Source organism: Grampus griseus (assembly GCF_964374135.1).
Source record: "Grampus griseus genome assembly, chromosome: 6".
Lineage (NCBI taxonomy): Eukaryota > Metazoa > Chordata > Mammalia > Artiodactyla > Delphinidae > Grampus > Grampus griseus.
The window spans coordinates 8,172,360-8,192,371 of NC_139000.1; the positions used below are offsets into that span (position 1 = coordinate 8,172,360).

General features: G+C 44.2%; 2 protein-coding genes across 4 annotated transcripts; one reads left to right on the forward strand and one right to left on the reverse strand.

Annotated features, from left to right (window-relative positions):
* The first annotated feature begins 79 nt into the window (after positions 1 to 79).
* RPL12 (ribosomal protein L12) lies at positions 80 to 4,001 on the forward strand. Its single transcript, XM_082657180.1, has 7 exons — positions 80 to 230; positions 1,033 to 1,106; positions 2,134 to 2,232; positions 2,576 to 2,657; positions 3,260 to 3,346; positions 3,676 to 3,788; positions 3,959 to 4,001. Exons 1-7 carry the CDS (start codon positions 194 to 196, stop codon positions 3,962 to 3,964), a joined length of 498 nt encoding a protein of 165 aa, XP_082513306.1. The 5' UTR covers positions 80 to 193; the 3' UTR covers positions 3,965 to 4,001.
* A 586-nt stretch (positions 4,002 to 4,587) lies between these two features.
* Positions 4,588 to 18,346, reverse strand: ZNF79 (zinc finger protein 79). 3 transcript variants are annotated; one of them, XM_082656476.1, is made up of 7 exons: positions 18,071 to 18,346; positions 14,232 to 14,320; positions 13,505 to 13,559; positions 12,706 to 12,752; positions 12,133 to 12,259; positions 11,494 to 11,589; positions 4,588 to 7,022 (listed from the first exon to the last, which is right to left on the reverse strand). In XM_082656476.1, exons 5-7 carry the CDS (start codon positions 12,164 to 12,166, stop codon positions 5,851 to 5,853), a joined length of 1,302 nt encoding a protein of 433 aa, XP_082512602.1. In that variant the 5' UTR covers positions 12,167 to 12,259; positions 12,706 to 12,752; positions 13,505 to 13,559; positions 14,232 to 14,320; positions 18,071 to 18,346; the 3' UTR covers positions 4,588 to 5,850. The 3 variants fall into 3 exon arrangements, with proteins under 3 accessions (XP_082512602.1, XP_082512601.1, XP_082512603.1); XM_082656475.1 differs by lacking the exons at positions 12,706 to 12,752; positions 13,505 to 13,559; XM_082656477.1 differs by lacking the exons at positions 13,505 to 13,559; positions 18,071 to 18,346 and having other exon boundaries at positions 14,232 to 14,253.
* Between the last annotated feature and the right edge of the window lie 1,666 nt (positions 18,347 to 20,012).

Here is a 20,012-nt window from a genome sequence, read left to right on the forward strand (position 1 = left end):
CAATATGGCACCAAGGGCGTCGCTGCAAGATGGGGCGGAGACGGCAGTTCTCGCGAGAGCCGCGCTTTCAGGACTTTAACCGGCGCAAGTGTCCCATTTTCCGGTCTTTCGGTTTTCGGCTCGTAGGAGGCTAAGGTGCAACTTTCTTCGGTCGTCCCGAATCCGGGTTCATCCGACACCAGCCGCCTCCACCATGCCGCCTAAGTTCGACCCCAACGAGATCAAAGTCGGTGCGTGCTTTAGATGTGGCCGGGGCTTCGGGATGGCGCATCCCTCCCCGCGTTCCGTCCGGCTTGCGGCCTCCGCCGCAATTGCCTTTCCCACGGCGGGTTTTAGAGCCGCTGCTCCCTAGAGGCTGGCCCTCTGGTGCTGCGTTCGGGGCGCTGTGTGGTCCTGGCCGACCCGCTTTCTGGGCCTCAGCTTCCCCACGTGTAGATGGGGGGGCAGGACCGGACGACCTGTGGCGGCTTTGCAGCCCCCACCCTTAGGGTAAGGTTTGTCTCCGGGCACGTCACCCTAGGCTGCGTTGGTCGGCGTCCGGGGCTTCCTCCACACCGGTGCGGTGTGGGCCTCTGCAGCGGTAGCCAAGCGGAAGGCCGCTGTCCCACGTGGCGCTTGGAGCGGTCCACGCCTTGCGGGGAGGGGTGTCCTGCCTCGCTCCCCCCGAGGTTCTTGGGGCTGTGTGTTTTTTTTTTTTTAATTTTTTTTTTTTTTTTTTTTTGCCGTACGCGGGCCTCCCACCGTTGTGGCCTCTCTCGTTGCGGAGAACAGGCTCCAGACGCGCAGGCTCGGCAGCCATGACTCACGGGCCCAGCCGCTCTGCGGCATGTGGGATCTTCCCGGACCGGGGCACGAACCCATGTCCCTTGCATCGGCAGGCGGACTCTCAACCACTGCGCCACCAGGGAAGCCCTCTTGGGGCTGTTTTGAAAAGAGGCAGAAGGTGGTGTGGCCAGGCCCGGAAAGATGCGTTGGGAGGGCTGTGACTTGGGGGCTCCCCTTGCGGAGGCACTGATCCTTTCTTTCTCCCAGTGTACCTGAGGTGCACCGGTGGGGAAGTCGGTGCCACGTCTGCCCTGGCCCCCAAGATCGGCCCCCTGGGTCTGGTAAGTCATTCTTGTGGAGGGGCGCTTTTTGTCTGCGGAGAGCAGAGTTCGACTCTGGCTTGTGCAAACACGAGTCTGTCTGAGGTGCCCCTGACAGTGAGCGATTGCCATCCCCAGCTAGGCCTGAACTGGCACTAGCCGTCACAGAAAGGTTGTAGGTAAAGATGGAACCTGGTACCTTGAACCTGTAACTTTCCAGTGCCTCTTAGCTGCTGCTCTTTGTGTCCCGGAGAGACGGGATAGAGGTTTTTGAAGTCAAGAGTGGCTTAGTGACACTGCATTGCCTACTTGGCCTGTTTCCTAGGGAGATGGGCATATGGCTGCTGGGAAGATAAAATGGGGTGTGACATGAAGATCTCGGTGAATGTTACAGTAGCTTGTATAAACAGCTCTGCTCTGAACCTACTGGTTAATATGATTAGCTTTACCTAGGATCAGACTTATTTACCTGCTTTTTCCTCCATTTTATACTCTTTACTGAACTTCCTTTTTCATGAATATAATCAGGCCTTTATTCCTTGAGCAGTGGTCTCCTGTCTGAAAAGCTCTCCCACCATGGTTTTGCTTAAGCAGTGTCATCATTACTCTTCCTTGTCCCTTAGCTCAGCTGGCACTCACTGGACATCTCTCCTGTTTAGGGAATTGTAAAGGGGCAAATGCCCAGACCTCATCCCCACAGACTGACTAGGGTTGGTCAGACACAAGGACCTGGTGTCTTTAAAGAGACCCCCGGTGATTCAGATATAAGAGAGTTGAAAATTACCACATAGGTCCTTAGGAAAGGGTAGGTAGATAAGGGCCCTGGTCCCATTGTGGCCTTGAACCTCCAGTTTACAGCCCTGGACCAACTAAACCTGCAGCCTCAGTTTTCCAGTTTAGTATGGTGATAGCCGTGCCTCGATTGGGCAGGCAAAGTTAAACGTGTTTCAAACAGCTTGCTTGTGCTGCCAAGTGAGGAGGACCGGGCAGATTTCCAGACTGCTTCCATGTGGGGCCTGGTGTGATCATATACCTTTTATTTCTGCAGTCTCCAAAAAAAGTTGGTGATGACATCGCCAAGGCAACTGGTGATTGGAAGGGTCTGAGGATTACAGTGAAACTGACCATACAGAACCGACAGGCCCAGGTACTTGGTTTGAGGGAGGGCAGAGGTAGGGATTGCTGGGAGGAAGGTTTTTTGCTGACATGGTCACCTGCCACCAGTGGTGAGGTAAGAGCAATTTTATCTGTGGGGAAGGCTTTTGAGAGCATGGGTCAGATATTAACTCTTCTCACTTTTGAGACACTGGGTAAATCACTTATGTTTGCTGGGGTAGGACGTGTTTCAGGTTGGAAAATTAACCTGAATGTACAGTAAATGTGGCATCTGGCCCCATGGATTCTGAGAGCCAAGGTGCATGGTAGTATTAGTTGTTCTCATTGGAGGGTGGGGTAGGGTATATTATTCCCATTGAGAATCTCTTCTGCAGATTGAGGTGGTACCTTCTGCCTCTGCCCTGATCATCAAAGCCCTCAAGGAACCGCCAAGAGACAGAAAGAAGCAGAAAAACAGTGAGTGGCTTTTTCCCTGGTAGTATGTGAGTGGTATTGTGTGCCCAGTGTTTGATACACAGCTGCACGTGCTCCCTTTAATGAAACCTAGGGATGGCACAGGTATTTGTTAAGCTGTTACAGAGCTAGGCACTGCCAAGAAGTGCCATGTGGCTCTCCCCAATCCCTGATGTGGAACAGATCCCACTCAATGCTTGCAGGAGGGACATGTTCAGGCAGGGTGAAGAAACTTACGATAACCAGTAATCAAGAAAGAGCAGCTTCTTAGCTGGATGACAGACCCTATGGACAGCTTTAATCAACCTCAGTCACTTCAGCATGTTTTTTCTCCTCTTCAAAACAGTCCCTTCCACTTAAGGTTAGCAAAGACTTGACTTTGTCCCTAGCCACCCGCCACTGCACCTGACCAGTTTTCTGTTGGCTGGTGCAATCCAGTGGTGAGCTGATACTAAACCCCAGCTTAGGAAACAGGGTTGTTCTTCATGTGGATGACTCTGTGCCGAAAGCATGGGAACAGGTTAGAAATGGATGAGGGAGGACTGACTGGTCTGCTCTGCTCTGGCCTGAGGTGGTAAAAAGCTTTTGCTGTTTATTGTCTGCAGTTAAGCACAGTGGAAACATCACTTTTGATGAGATTGTCAGCATTGCCCGACAGATGCGGCATCGATCTTTAGCTAGAGAACTCTCTGGTAAGAACAAAGGCCACCTTAATTGTCACGCAGAATGTATTCACTTAGTGGCATTTTCCCACTTAGAGGGGACTTTATTCTGTAAGACCTGAAATTGGGGTGTGGTGTCTTTCTGGGTTTGAAAGAATCTGGGTATCATAGGACCTGTGGACATTTTTGCATTCAGAGCTTTTAAATATATGGAGCTATGAATTTTGGATTAGGGCAGCAGTGATGATTATTCCTGTATTCCATAAAAGTTTTTCCTCTCCTTGCCTGTATTTCCCCACTGGTATCTGAGGATTGTGAGGGACGACAGGCCCTCTGATTCTACCTTTTCTTAATTATAGGAACCATTAAAGAGATCCTGGGGACCGCCCAGTCTGTGGGCTGCAATGTTGATGGCCGCCACCCTCACGACATCATAGATGACATCAACAGTGGTGCAGTGGAATGTCCAGCTGTAAGTGACTTATGCATTGATTTGCTTAAAATTAGGGTGAAAACTGGAGGGGAAGCTAATGTATCCTTGGGGAAAAGGTGGAAAATTCTATAAGTGCTCAATAGTGGGGTTGGGAGATAAGGTTTTTTTGTCCTATTACTGAGAGGGTTTTTTTTTTTTCTTTTCCACAGAGTTAAGAACTGCAAAGAAAAATAATAAAGGGTTATTTGACAAGCAGTGGACTTTCTGATGTGGCCTCTTCCTTGGGGGAGCCTAGGCTTTGTGGTCAAATGGTGGTCATTGAGGCCAGGGTGACAGAATCTGGGGATGAAGCAGCAATCTGTGGACAACACATTTCTGTCCTGTATGGGACTAGCTCAGAAGATACCTAGAAAGGAAGTCTGCTTTTTGGAGACACATTCATGGAGCTCCTCAAGAAAAAGTTCTTGGTCAGAAAGAAAACTTGGGGAATTAAACATAATAAACACCCAGGGAAGCAGCTCTTCCTCCCAAACCAGTTTAATCATTTGGTGGGTTCTGGGCCCAGGGCCCATGATTCAAGGCTTTTTACTCTCCATTCCAGTGTACAGCTGTGGTTCAGAACCACTGATGGGACAACCAAAGAACCTGACCTTTATGAGTCCTCTTCTGTAGTTAATTAGCAGCTCCTAGACCTACCCTGGTTTGCTTTAAACCAGTCACAGACTATTTTCTAATGAACGCTTTCACCTTTCCTAAGCCTCTCCCTTGTCTTTTTCTTAGTTCTGTTCCTTTTGAGTTTCTAGAGCTCATCACTCACTTTCACCTCATTTGATATGCAATGAATGAACCTCAAACACCTGGACACTGAGACAAAGCTACCCGAGCAGCCTGAAGTACCACCTGGAAGGGGCTTCTGGGGACTAGCCTAAAGGGAGTTGGGAATGATGGCACCAAGAACTTCATTTCCCTGCCATTAGCCACTTGGCTGTCCATTTGGTCATGGTGGTTTAGGTGGTTTTTAATCACAGGTGCAAGCAGGGGTGGAAAACTGCTTTAGTGGAAAGGACTGCCTGAGATTGCTGGAGTGAGGAACATTCCAGGGCACGTGGCAAGTCATCAAGGAATCAAAGCTAGAGGCCTTGGGTGATGGCTGAGGGTATAACCAGCTTACCTTACAGTAGACCAGTAATGGGGAGTCTCAAATCAGGCTTACCTAACCAAAAACCAAGTAAGCTCACAGCAGTTTATAAGTGCTGAGATGAGATCTACACCAGTTGGGTGCAAGGGAGAAAGCAGGCCAACAGGCTAAAGAGCTTAATTTAAAAGATACTCAACTGTCAGGAAGAGGGGAAAGTAAAAATGACTCGCCTGCCTCTGAGCCAGGGAAAGCAAAGCACAATGTGCTGCCGTCACGTTGCCCCAGGTTTGTTAGCCTTCCCTCCCTTAGGAACTCCGTTTAAAGGTATGTGCCTTGCTGAGGGATTTCATTAGCTTCTTCCTGCACCCTCAACCTCACTGTCCTTCCTCGGTCTTTTCTTGACAGCAGTAACTAGAATAGAGCACTTGAGCAGCTCAGAAAGTGCAGGTTGTGTGCAGCTGTGTCTAGATTCAGCATCCCTCCCCCAGCCCCGTTCTAGTAACAGCTGGCTCTAGAATCCCCTTCCTCACTTGAATTCACTCCCCCAAATCTTAAACCTCTGGCCCCACTATGGGGAATACTCGTTCCCGGCTAATGTTCTTGATTCTCCTGTTGCAACAGCCCTCATTCAAGCAGAGACTACTACGACCACACCACTGCCAAAATACCCGGCCTTATAAGTAGGAACGAAGTCTTTCACTCATTCTTTATAAATCGTTTCTGGAGTGCTTTTACCACTGAATTAAAGGTAAATCTTTAAAGCAGTGTAATTGGGGTTGGGTTGTCTAAGAAGATGTTGAGAAAGAAGAGAGCACCTGAGACCTTCCAGAAGCAACATGTAAAATAGTGACTATTTATTAAAGGTGCTTTTGCATGTGGCTCTGAGCTAGACTTAAAGTCAGATGTCCCCAGATGCCTTCAAATTACCTGTCAGGTCCCCATCCACTTTGGTTATGTTCCCAGTTACTCTCCAGCATGGAGTCTCTGATGTCTAACGAAAGCTGAACTACACCTGAAGGCCTTCCCACACTCACTACATTCATAAGGTTTCACACCAGTGTGAATTTTCTGATGCTGACTAAGGGATGAGCTCTGGTTAAATGCCTTTCCACACTCATTGCACTCATAGGGTTTTTCTCCTGTGTGAATTATATGATGTCGAATAAGGGCTGAGCTCTCACTGAAGAATTTCCCACATTCATTACATTTATAAGGCTTCTCCCCAGTGTGGGTCTTTTGGTGGATTATAAGGTTTGTGCTTTGGCTGAAGGCCTTCCCGCACTCACTGCACTTGTAGGGTTTCTCTCCAGTGTGAGTCCTCTGGTGGTTTGTGAGGTTTGCACTCTGGCTGAAGGCCTTCCCACATGCATTACATTGGTAGGGTTTCTCCCCTGTATGGATTCTCTGGTGCTGAATAAATGCCGCACAGTAGCTGAAGGCTTTCCCACATTCGCTGCACTTGTAGGGCTTCTCCCCTGTATGAGTCCGCTGGTGGTTTGTAAGATTTGCACTGTGGCGGAAGGCCTTCCCACAGTCACTGCATTCATAAGGTTTCTCTCCAGTGTGAATTCTCTGATGCTGAACAAGGGCTGAACAGTCACTGAAGGCTTTCTCACACTCACTACATTTGTAAGGCTTTTCTCCGGTATGAGTTCGCTGGTGTTTTGTAAGGTTTGCATTCTGGCTGAAGGCTCTTCCACATTCACTGCATTTATAAGGTTTCTCTCCGGTGTGAATCCTCTGGTGCTGAGTAAGAGATGAGCTCTGGCTGAAGGCCTTCCTGCATTCATTGCACTCATATGGCTTCTCCCCAGTGTGGCTCTTCTGGTGCTGAGAAAGGGAAGAACAGTAACTGAAGGCTTTGCCACATTCATTACATATGTACGGCTTCGCTCTGTGAGGTTTAATTATATCTGAATTCTTCCTGAAGCTCTCTGTGTGTGTTTCACATTTATGGGGTCTCACTTCTGTAGGAACTCTCTGCTGTGGAGAAAGAACTGGTCTCAGATTGAAGCTCTTCCCCAGTTCACTGTTCCTGTGATCTGACTCCCCAGAGGGCATCTCTACACTTGGGTCTTGGAATGATTCTTCAGAAATGTCTTGTTCAGGTGGTGATTCAGATACAATCTTCCAATCTGAAGAATATTTACAAAAGCAATTTTAAAGATTCTTTTGGTGAAAGAAAGACAAAAGGCTGAAGGAGTCTGGCTGAGCTCTTATGTGGGACAGGTTCGATGCTTCCACCCCCTTCCACCCAGGATGTTTCTGTTATAACCACAATGATCAGAAAGCTTTTCAGAGACATGAGCACTCTTTGCTCCCTTTCCTAAACAGCAGAAGTTTATCCTGAACCTGCCTCAGGTGCACTCCTCTCCTTTCTTTCTGACACTCCTCTCCTGTGCTTTTGCCAAGTACTGGGTTGTCTTAAGCTGTCTTCTTAGTCACAATTCTTGGTGTGGTTTTGGGCAACCTGCTATTACCAGGTTTGAACAATTCACTTAAAAAAGCTGATGACTGATGCCAGCAGGATGAATGTTTTCACCTATCATATCAGCAAGATTTCAAAAAAAAAAAGGTTAATTCTAGAGTGTTGTTAAGAGTGCAGCATTTGGGATATCTCACACACTGGTGCGGCTGCATAAATGGACAGGCTTTCTGGAGAGTAATCTGGCTGCATGTGTCAAGAGTCCTTAAAATGCTGACACAGAATTCCACTTCACCTGCATTAACATCAGTTGTCAACACTGCATCATTTGTCAAATGAAAAGCAAATACCTAAATGTTTAATAACGAGGAATGACTATAGTATAGCCAATCAAGGGACACTGTTCAGCAGTTATAAGTCATGTTTGAAATCTGTACATTATAATTCCTTTTGTAGAAAGGTATTTATTGAAAAAACACTGGCAAGTTATACAATGTGAAGATAAGCTGTGTTGTCTTTGGCTTGTGGGATTAGGCAGGGGTAGTTTTTATTTTCTTCAATGCTTATCTGTATTTTCTAATGTTCTCCAGTGACTATTATTTTTATAATAAAAGTTATAAAAACCTTGCTTTCAAGGACTAAGCAGTGATAAAAATAAACAACATGCTGTTAGGTGAAAGAAGAAATATGTAAAATTACATACTGTTAATTTTAGAAAATGCTGCTTTTTGTAATACGAAGATTGAAGGTAATACCTCTGTGTGGTGGGATGACAGGAGATCTTGATTTTCTTTTTTATTTTCTAAACTTCAAATGAACTTATTTTTATTAGAAAAAAAGTTATTTTAAAAAGAATAACATTGCTTTTATAATATGGATGGGGGTGGGTGATATTTTTAAAAAGAGTTACTGATTCTTAATCCCCTTTGGGACCTCATTCATTTTAAGAGAAAACCTTAAAGTGTGAATTAATGTATAATATTTGCAAAGTATTAAAACTAAGTGAACCCAATGGTCCCAGACATCTCTCTCTGTCTCCTTCATAGAGGCTTATAGCTAAGGGAGTGAAGTTTTAGAGAAGGCTATGGAGCTTCTTTTCACAAGGGTCAATTTTCCTGAAAAGATTCTTCCTGTTTCTACCTTATTTAGGAAAACAGCAGGTTAGTTTTAGATATGCTTTATTTGAATTTCTATACAGAATCTTGACCCAGACTGCCTGGTTTCAAATCTGGGTTCAACCTCTTACTAGCTGTGTGACTCTGGGCAAATTACTATGCCTTGGATTTATTATTTGTGAATGTAGCTCTCTTCCAGAATTATTAAGAGGACTAAATGAGCTAAAACACAAAGGACCCAGAATGATACCTGAGGAATAGCAAGTGTTATATGAGTGCTTGTTATTATCTTGGACCTTTTCCTTGTAAATCATATTAAATGGTTTCCCATTAAGCAGGTTTCCCTCTAAGTTGCACATGCATTCAAAGCCCAGTCTACTAAGAGCACCAAAGTCCCTGTTTCGGGTTGAGGGTATCTCTATGTTACTTGGTATTTGGTCTTACAGCTCTCAAAAACTGACCATCTATCTGAGTGAAAGATGGAAAGGAGAAGAAAAGCGACAACAAAAGCAGCAGTGGGAGAAAAAAGCAATTAAGAAGACTATGCGGGGAATTCCCTGGTGGTCCAGTGGTTAGGACTCTACGCTTCCACTACAGGGGGCATGGGTGCTGGCTCCTGTATAAGACGGTCTAATTATGTTCGAAACTGAATATACCCAAAACAGAACCGCTGATTTTCCCTTTCAAGCCAGTGTCTTTGTCAGTCTTCCCATTTACCCAACTGCTCAGGCCAGGGTCATCCTTAATGTCTCTTTCCCTCACATCCAGTCCACTAGCAAGTCATGTTGGCTTTAACACCCAAGTATGTCCTGAATCCTCCTCCTCAGCCGCCACCATCCTCTCACTGGAATGTCCTAACTGATCTCCCTGCTTCTAGTCTTGAACACTGAGAGTCTAGTCTCCACACATGTTATCTTTTCAAACACAAATATTATCCCTTCCCTGCTCAAAACCCTCAATGGCCTCCTATCTTCCTATTTGAATAAAACCTGAACGCCTCCCATGGCCTCTAAGCCTTACATGATCTGACCCCTGCCCAGCACCTTCCCTCTTGTTTACTGAGTCCTAGGCTCTTCTCATCCTAACACAAGTCTAACTTATTCCCAACTCAAAGCCTCAACACGTGGAGTGGCCCAGAATGTTCCTCCTCCGGATACTTACATGGCTGGCTCATTCTTTTCCTTCAGATCTCAGCTCCAGTGTCACCTCCTCAAAGTGGTCTTCCCTGTCCATCCGATCTAGGAGAGCCCCCACCCCACCCATATTCCCCTTTCTTACAGTACTCATCACCATCCAATATTGTTTCGGTTATTTTGTTTACTTGCTTTATCTACGTTCCTCACTAGGATGTAAGCAGGGCCTACATCTTGTTCTCTGTTGCACCTCCAGTAGCTAAAACAACGCCAGGCATGTACCACGCAGTGAGGCAAAGGCAGGTCGAAGATCTGGGTCTGTCACGGTGGGAGGGGTGGGATGGAATAATAGCTCTGAAACCAGCCCAGGAGGCACAGTGATGCCCAGGATGCTCGGTGGGTCTCAGAGCAGAGGTGCGACATCACAGGAGCAGTGTTTTAGTTACTCTAATAGCCAGATTTAAAACTTTCCTCTAGCTACTTCACTATTACAGAATTAATACCGCCCTACATTGTCGACAACTTTTTTTCAAATAAGTTTGTCAAAGAGTGAGACAGGTTTTGTTATCTACATTTTTTCAGATATAGAAACAGACGACCACAATTTAGTGGTTTACTCTGAATCCATGTAGTTAATATGTAGCAAGCCAGGACCCGGATGCACCTTTCATGGGTCCACATCCAAAGCTGCTTCCACACTAATACTCTACACTAATACCTCAGGGCACAGATCCTTTGTGGTAACACCTTTTCCCAACTTCTGTTTCTAGTGACATGGTGATTTGAATCTTTTTCAGTAACCTTTATAGGATCCTGAACCCCTCTGAGACTGTGACGAAATCTTTTCCCAGAAAGATGCAGTTATTGCCACAGAACACTCTATTCAATTCCCAAAGTTCCACACAGGGTTCTCTGGATTCAGGTTAAAGGTCCTGCATAACAAGTATGCTGTGCTGGGAAGCAGGGGGTTTGGGAGAAGGAAGCAGCAGGCAGTGAGGCTCCTGGTAAAGGGAAATATTTCAGCAAGTGTGAGTGGTGCCCAGAGTTACAAGGGCTGAGGTGACATGTGACAGGCTGCTTAGAAAGAGGATAAAATGTGAAGAGAGTTCAGATGAACCGTGCACAAAGTAAGCCAGAGGCTTTGTTTTCATTGTCCTACAGCAACCATAAAAGATATAAAGCATTAGACCGCATTTTTAGAAAAATTTAAAATTTTGTCACTTTAAAGTTGTTAAGTTCATTGTACCTCTGATGCTTTAAGTTTCAAAATATCAGAAGTGGCTGGAACCACAGGTCCTGCCAAAGGTCAGACATTTGCAAGGGCTGAAATATGAAGGTGGGGGTGGAGTGAGCAGCCTTAGATGAGTAGCAAGAGATAAAGGCAGAAACTATGGTTTCTCTTGCTCGTTTTCCCTAAGTTTCTTAGTATCAGCCCTTCAGAAAATTCCAGCATGGCCATGAAGAGGGAGAGAAAGGGTGTGGGTGCAGAATCCAATAAAGGGTTAGTCAGAGAGGGGAGCAGCAGTAGGTGTCACAGCTGAAGCACGGCTAAAGGTGGGTACTTGAGATCCTCAGTGAGGTGAACCCGAAGCAGGGAATGTGCTAGGCCAGCAAAGATGACTCTCATTTCCCAGAGGCCAGCGATACCACCAGTGCTCCCAAATGCCTCCCAGCCTGGGAGGCTGAGTAGACAGCGTGGAATAGAGGGCTTTGGAGTCTGACTGTTGTTGCTTCAAACCCCAGCCTCGCCGCTTTCTAGCTGTGAGGCTCTGAACCAGTGAGTTAGCCTTTCTCAGCTTTATTTTCCTCATCTATAAAACAGGGATAATAATATCTACCTCACCAGTCGTTAAAATACTCAAATGCACTAACGCATGTTTCAAAGGGGCTTTTGCTCCCGAGACTCTGACTGGCTTAGTGCTTGCTCACTTACCTGGACAGGTACTCCTTAGGCCTTCTCTCTCTAGCATCCATGAACCTTCCCTTTGTTCCAACTGGGAGTTCATACCAGGCTGGGAGACTGGAAGTCCTATTTAAGGGGGAAAAAAGTGGGGTTTAGAGATCTGTACTAAGTATAAATAGCCTCCCAGAACTGAGGGGAGTGGAAATGGGTCATTCACTTCATTCATTCAACAAATATTTATTGAGCACTGACTTGGTACCAGGCACTAGGGGACACAGCAGTAAATAAGACAGATACGGTGCCAAGGTCTTAGTAGAGCATTTCTGAAAAGAGCTAAAGTAACAGCCTCAAGGAGGGGTCAAGCCAGGGAGCTAAGCAAGCCCATAAAGCCAGATACTTAAGAAGTTGGGAACTTAGTGACTATGGAGGAACTGGCCTGAAGGCTACCCCACCCTTCCTGGGAAATAAGAAAACGGGGAGGTGCAGCCTCGGGGGGAACAAAATGAAACTGCCTATTTCCCAAACCAGAATGCAGAGATCTTTCACTAGGGAATGAGGAGGAACAAACACTGTCCCTCTGGTGCAGCAGAGCCACTCAGGATCACTCGACACTGGAAGTAAAACATTTTCAGAACTGAACAAATTCTGCATTTTAAATGGTTTCCTTACCCAGTAGGACCAGGTTTCTGGACTTTTCTGGCATCCCTTTCTTGAACCTGTCCCTCGGAGTAGGGGCCAACTGCCTCCATCCCTTCTGGGTAAAAGCTACAGTCACACTGTTGAAAGGTGTGGATCCCTGAAACAACAAGCATATTCCTTCTTGCCCAGTGGCCTTAGAATATGAGGGGGTGGGGAGGTTGGCAGCTTTGGGTGTGTTGGTTAGCAGGCCTACAAAGGGTCTTTGAAAAGACTCAGGGTAGTTCCAGAAAAGCATTTATTGATCACTTCTTATGTGCCTAACACTATATTGGATATTGATGCACAAAAATAAATAAAATACAGTCTCTCTTGTCTTCACATGTTTTATAACTCTAGTAGACTTTATACATAAATAGAAGAAACTATGTATATATATGAGCAGTAATTGGGCAGAACTAACAGGTGCTTGGGAATTAAAAGCGCCAATAGAGAAAAAACAAAATTAGAATGTGTGAGTTTATGCAACAAGGAATCAGCTGCAAATTAGCAAAGAAATGTGAATGATTAATGTTTTCAGAACATTTAATAAATATTCCTGCTTACTCAGACATCACACAGTACAGCAGGAGAGCCAGCACGTATGCAACCACCTGTAATAATGTGTCAAAGAGATGGACAGATTAGTGGCTAGGATAACAGAGGAGGAATCATAGATGGAGGGCAACCTGGCCTTCAAGGAGCAGGTTCCTCAGATGGAGAAAGAGAAGGATGTCCAAGGCAACGGAGGCATCAGGAGCAAAGGCACGGAGGCAAGGGGGTCTTTGCCTATTTTCAGCTTAGGAAATGGTACCTCCAGTCACCTAGTTGGCCATGTCAGACAACTGGGTGCTATCTTCCCCTTTCTTGCAGCTCCCCACATGTCAACTGCATATTCATTCTTCCTCCTCAATATCATGAGAATTCATGCATTTCTCTCCATGCCCCTGCCACTGCCTTGCTTTAAGCCACCATCGTTTCCCAATTCATAACTAGTTTCCTGATTTCTAATTTTACCTGTCCTTCCAATACATCCTTCACACTGAGAAATGCACTAAACGGGACAAAGAGGGTCATTTTAAAAAACGATGGAATATTTAAAACATTTGGGTCATTTTATAATAATCAAGAGAGTAAAATCCATTATGAAGATATAAGGGTCATGAACCAAATAACAAATATATAATTCATAAAGAAAAAACTGTAGGAAGTACAAAGAGAAATTTAAAATATAGCTACAAGAGATGTTAAACAACTTAGTTGTTAACAGAGTTAATACAAAATAAACCAAAAAATAAAGGTATGGAAGAAATGAGTAATTTAATAAGGTTGAGCCATAAATCCTACAGCTGCAATCACACTATACCTGGATGTTTTGTGTGGAGAAGAGACAAACTTTGCCTGCATGGAGCACAGCCCAGCTAAATGTGCAGACAAGAAACCAAAGTCACAATTTTGGCATATCTAAAAAAATAAAGACCCACCACCAAAAATATTCAATCTATATGAACAAAACAGGAAGAAAATGAATTAGGGGATTCAACTCAAGAGATTTTGAAAAGTGAATTTTAAAATAAATCTAAGGAAAGCAGAAGCAAAAAAACTAACACAGAAAATTTTGTTAATAAACAGTAGAACTGATGAGGAAATCCAAGAGCAGGCATTCTAAAAATGAAAACAGACCAATTCCTAGTCTAGTCAAGAAAAAGAAAGGGAGAAGACAGCTCTTACTCTCACAGAAGGACTATGAAATGGAATTTATTAGAAATAATTCTGTAGAATACTCTTAATGAAATTGGGGAAATATTAATCAAATTCTACTAAGTGTAAATAAAAAGAAGGTTACAAATCAGGACAAACCCATTTGGGGAAAACAGAAAAAAAAGAATATGACTAAAAGGACACAAATCAAAATGTTAAGTGTTATTTCTTTGTAGGATTAAGTGTAATTTTGGGGGGGTATGTTGTCTACACTTTTCAGGTTTTCTACAAAGAACATGAATTCCTTTTGTAATTAAAAACCAAAAACACCCTTAATATTAAAAAAAAAAAAAAAAAAAGAGGCTGCCTTTCAGAGTAAATTTCCAACTTACTTGGGGCCCAGCTGTGAGGAGACCACCTGCCATTCCTTCCTCTTCTGTGCCTTCCTCTTGGGGAAGGGCAGGATCTGGAGAAGGTGGCTCTGGAGGAAGAGAAAGAAAGCAATGAGGCATAAAATTTACATCTCACCAAGCTAGAAAGTCTCAAATTTTCACTCTGAAGAGAGTGTTCAAATGACATTATAGGTCCCAGGGCTCATTGAGGCTGAATTTGCAGACATGCAATGGGACAGAAATTTTCCAATTTCCCTTCCTACCTCAGAAGTTCCATCAATTGACTCAAACATAGGGAGGCATTAGAGTGTAACAGACTCTCAAGTATTCCAGATCTACCACTTACCAGCAGTGTATAAATCATGTAACCTCTCTAAGTCTCATTTTTCTCATCTGTAAAATGAGGATAATATCCCATGTAAAGTTGCTGTGAAGATTTAAATGCAGACAAAACAGTTGACACAATGCTTAGCATGTAAATATACAGCTTACAACTATTACCAATTAAGTTCCTTGGAGAAAGTGGCTCTGCAAATTTAAGACATTTGCTTAAACAAAAAAAGAGGTAATGACCAAGTGGGATTCATCCCAGGAATGCAAGGTTGGTTCAACAAATGAAAATCAATCTGTATAACACACTATATTAATATAAAGGGGAAAAAAAAACCATATGATCATCTCAGTGAACTCCAAGAAGGCCATTTTACAGAATCTGATACCTTTCATGATAAAACACATCCAATAAACTAGGAACAGAAGGGAACTTCCTCAACTTGATAAAGAGGCATTTACAAAAAACCCAGAGCTAAAAACTGATGCTTTTCCCCTAAGATCAAGAACAAGATAAGGATGTCTGCTTTTGCCACTTCTAACCAGTATTATACTGGAAGTTCTAGCCAGAGCAATTAGGCAAAAACAAGCAAACAAGCAAACCAAAGGCATACAGATTGGAAAGGAAGAATTTAAACTACCTGTATTTGTGAATGGCATGATTTTGTATACAGAAAATCCTAAGGAATCCACAGAAAACTATCACAGCTAAACAAGTTCAGCAAGGTTGCAGGATACAACATGAATATACAATAAAAAAAACAACTCAATTAAAAATGGGCAAAGGATTGAATAAACAGTTCTCCAACTGTATCTCTATACACTAGTAATGAACAATCCAAAAATGAAATTTTAAATTCCATTTACAAGAGCATTAAAAGAACAAAACACCTAGGAATAAACTGAACAAAAGAAGTGCAAGAGTTTGATTACTGATGTTATAAGCAAAAAAGTATAAATAACATAGGTAGGATACTTATTTTGGTATGGATTAATTTACTTTACTGTCTTAGCCATATCTACCTCTAATCTCTTGTCACTAGTATTCTTCTTAAAGTTGTTTTTTCAAAATGTTATTATTTTTTAATTTTTAAAATTAAATTTCACACATCATCCTCAACACTGCATTTTATATGTAATAGATTTAAAATTGTTGACACCTCTAGTTGACCTTTCTCTGTAGACCATAAAGTCTTTAATTGAGAAAATCATTCCCTACAGACACTGAGGTATCTGTTAAGCTCAGAGCAATTTCTCATAAATGGATGTTATTCTTAATCCTAATTCTTTGTTTTTTTAATGTGTAAATATTTCAGAACAAATATTTTTATGGATACTGTTACTTTTGCTTCCATTTAGATACTTTTCTTTAATAAAAAATCATCAAATCTCAAAAAAAAAAAAAAAAGTGAAAGACATTACATTGAAAATTACCAAACATTGTTCAAGGAAATTACAGAAGATCTAAACTTTCTACAAAGCAACAGTAATTAAAATAGTGTGGAACTGATATAAGGATAGACATATAGATCAATGGAGAAGAACTGAGAGTCCAGAAATAAATCCATACATTTATGGACAACTGATTTTCAACAAGAGTGCCAAGAAATTAAATTTCTTTTCAAAAAAATAGAGATGGGACAACTGGATATCTACATGCAAAAGAATGAAGCTGGACTCCTACCTCACACCACATATAAAAACCCAAAATGGATCAAAGACCTAAATGTAAAAGCTAAAACTTCTAGAAGAAAATACAGATATAAATCTTTATGACCTCTGATTAGGCAATGGGTTTCTTAGACATGATACCAAAAGCACATGCAACAAAAGAAAAGCTAAACTGGATTTCATAAAAATTAAAAACTCTGTGCTTTAAAGGACACTGTCAAGAAAGTGAAAAGATCTGCAAATCATATATCTTCTAAGGGTCTAGTATCCAAAATATAAAAAGAATTCTTTAAATTAAAAACTCAACAAAGAAAGACAAATAACCCAACTTAAAAATGGGCAATGGATTTGAATAGGTATTTCTCTAAGTAAGATACAAACAGCTATTAAGTATATGAAAAGATGCTCAACATCATCAGTCAGTGGAGAAATGCATATCAAACCATTATGAGATACCACTTCACACCAAGATGGCTAAAATTAAAAAGATGGAAAAAAAACAAGTGTTGATGAGTATGTAGAGAAACTGAAATCCTCATACATTACTACTGGGAATGTAAAATGGTGCAGCCACTGTGGAACACAAGTCTGGCAGTTCCTGAGAAAGTTAAACAGAGTTACCAAAGTTACCAGAGTTATACAGTAATTCCTCTCCTAAGTATATATAAACCCTAGAAAAATGAAAACACATCCACACAAAAACTTGTGCATGCATGTTTATGGGATTATTCGTAATAGCCCAAACTGGAAACCACCCAAATGTCCAACAACTGAGGAAGAGATAAATGTAGCATGGTATAATCCATGTAATGGAATATTATTCAGCCATAAAACGTAGATTCCTTCATGTTACAACATGGATGAACCTTGAAACGTTATGCTAAGTGAAAGAAGCCAGACACATATACTGTATGATTCTATTTTCATGAAATGTCCAGAATAGGCAAATTCATGAGGACAGAAAGTATTGAATAGATTAATGGTTGCCAGGAACTAGGAGGAAGGGAAAATGTGGAGTAATACCAGTTTCTTTCTGGGGTGATGAAAATGTTCTGGAATTAAATAATGGTGATGGACTTCCCCGGTGGTCTAGTGGTTAAGACCCGTGCAGGGGGCATGGGTTGGACCCCTGGTTGGGGAACTAAGATCCTGCATGCCGCAGCCAAAAAAAAAAAGGTGATGGTTGCATAACTTTGTGAATATACTAAAAGCTACTTAATTGTACACTTTAAAAGTGAATGCATGTAAATGATATCTCAGTTTAAAAAGGTGCTTTCAAAAGCGTCATTTTAGTTGATGCTTACAGTTCTTAGAGGTGAACGAGGTAGTTAACGTTATTTTACCTTTTCCTCCATGAAGAAACACAGGCTAAGAAAGCTGGCTGGTACCCCAGAGCTTAAACAGGAATCCTAGCCTTCTGATTCTAAATCTCCAGTATCCTCCACGATTTCACAATCCAACTGGGTTGAACCCATCCTCAATATGAGGTGAAGCCAACGGGCTCCCATTCCGAACATCCCTGATGCTTCAAGAGGGCTGGAAGATCAGAAGCAATAGAGGAGGCCCTGAGTAAGTCCCATTTTCTTTCCCAGGGCCCATTTCTCTCTACTTTCTAATGCCACGGGTCCATCAACAGATCGGAGTAAGGGACAGGACACTCAGAAATGATCCAGGGCTGAGCTCCTCAAACTTTTCTGACCCCGGAATTCTTTATTCCACAAAAAGGATCGTCCCCCAACCACTTGTGGAAAGGATGACCGCCGAATTCTGATCTGGGTCACACAGCACTGTTAGCGGACAAGCTAGAAGCCACAAACCGCTCCACCACTCCGTCTCACCTCCTTCCTCCAGCATTTGGGTCCCACCTCGCGCCACCGCCTCCCAGCAGTTTTCTGAGCGCCAGCCCCGCTCTGGGCTCTTCTCTCAGGCCTGTCCCCTTAAAGGCCGGGTCTGAGCCTGCGGTACTGAGCCCGGTCCGGCCTGTCCAGCCGGGTCTTTCACTGTCTCCCCAGCCACAGCCAGGCCTCGGCTGGGGAGCCCGTGGCGCACCTGCCTCGGTCTCAGGCAGAACACCACGTGAAAAAGCCGCTGCCAGCTACGCGAGCAAGCTCCCGGCTCCCGCCACCAGCGTGAGCTCAGAAACTGCGGCCGCAGACCCGCCTCTCGCTCCAAAGGGGACGGCGCCTGAATAGCGCCACTTCCGGTCATGCGCACATGCCTCCCTGCCCCACCGGACTCCATTTCCCAGAAATCTCCGGGCTCGTTACTGGCCAAAGCCTTTTCTTGTCTCTCGGTGCCAGGTTGTGACCCGCACACCCTCGTGGACCGTATTTCCTAGCGAGGCTTCCGCCTGTTCTTGCTTCCAGAATCTATTTCCCATCACGCTTTGTTGCACATGCCTTTCAGGTCCACTGAATACAATGACTGGGGCCTTTTGGACAGGAAGAGACTTGGCCGCGAAGGCTCACGGGAGCAGTGCTTTTAGCGCAGGCGCAGATCTGCACTAGGGCTAGGCGCCTGGTTTCTGCTCAGGGATTTGACGTGCCCGGGGCCCGGCTCCACGAGGTCCTCTCCCTCGTCAGTCAGCTCAGGGCCCAACCCCAGCCACCTTCACGGTCCTCTTGCGCCCTTCTGATAGTTTGGGAGGGGTAAAGGAAGTGAGGGCCCCTCAGTGTGAACGGGGCAGCCGCAGGTTGGCCTGGAACGGTCAAAGTATAAAAGCTTATCAGCAGGAAGACGTCTTCAGTAATCTCAGGGGCAGAAGCACACTTTAACAGTGTTCAGTTAGAAGTGTTGGGAGGCGAGATTCCTGAATATTCTGTCCTTGGGGGCTTCCGTGCTGCCCCAGGGGATATTTCAGTGGGCTTCCTCAGAGCGTTGATGGAATTTCCCCACAAGCCTGTTGATCTTCACTAATCAAGCAATTTTCTGATGAGCAATTTACTTTCAGAGGCATTTTGACGTTAAGGAGATGAGAATGTGTTACCTGGGAAGCAGAAATGAGTTTGGGGGTCCTAAGCCTCTTTTCATTTTGTACTGTCTCTCTCCCTTTCAATCATAGCTGGTAGTGTTTTTCCCCAATATGATTCTACATTTGTGGGTCTTCTAAGAATCTCATTGGGATTCACTCCGTTAAGCAAGTCACACCCACAGATCTCTTTGAGATAAGCTCTTCTTTACCTTGGGCTTGTGTAATTTTTAGGCTTACAACTTTGGAGGTCAGAAGTCTGAAGTGGACCTCACTGGGCTAAAGTCAAGGTGTCTTCAGGGCTACTTTCCTTCTGGAGGCTCCAGGGGGAGAATCTCTTTCCTTGCTTTTTCTAGCTTCCAGAGGCTGCCTGCATTCCTTGGCTAGTGGGCTGTTCCAGCTGGTGTGTTCTGCCTGTGCCACAGGCCCAGCAGGTGCTAAACCCATAATAGCCACTAGGAGGTAGGCAAGGGTTTTCTTGCCTTAGTCTTGCAAACCCACCTATGGCCACTGGGGGGTAGCAGAGTGGTTCACGCCACAGTTGATTCCGCCCGTGTCCACTGGGTGATGTTAGGGAATTTCTTGCCTCGTTCTCAGAAGCCAGGATTCTCCTGGAAGTTGTTCTGGGGGTGGGAGTGGGAAATGGGGTGGATGTCAGCTGGCAATGCACATTTCTATCCTAGGCTGGGTAAAGCGCAGCTTCTGCTGCACCTGTCTTCTGGAGATGTTTCATCCTGCCCCACTTCTTCATGGACCTGTGCCTGATGGTGCTGGACTGGGCTCCTGTGGTAGATACAGGGGTATCAGCTGGG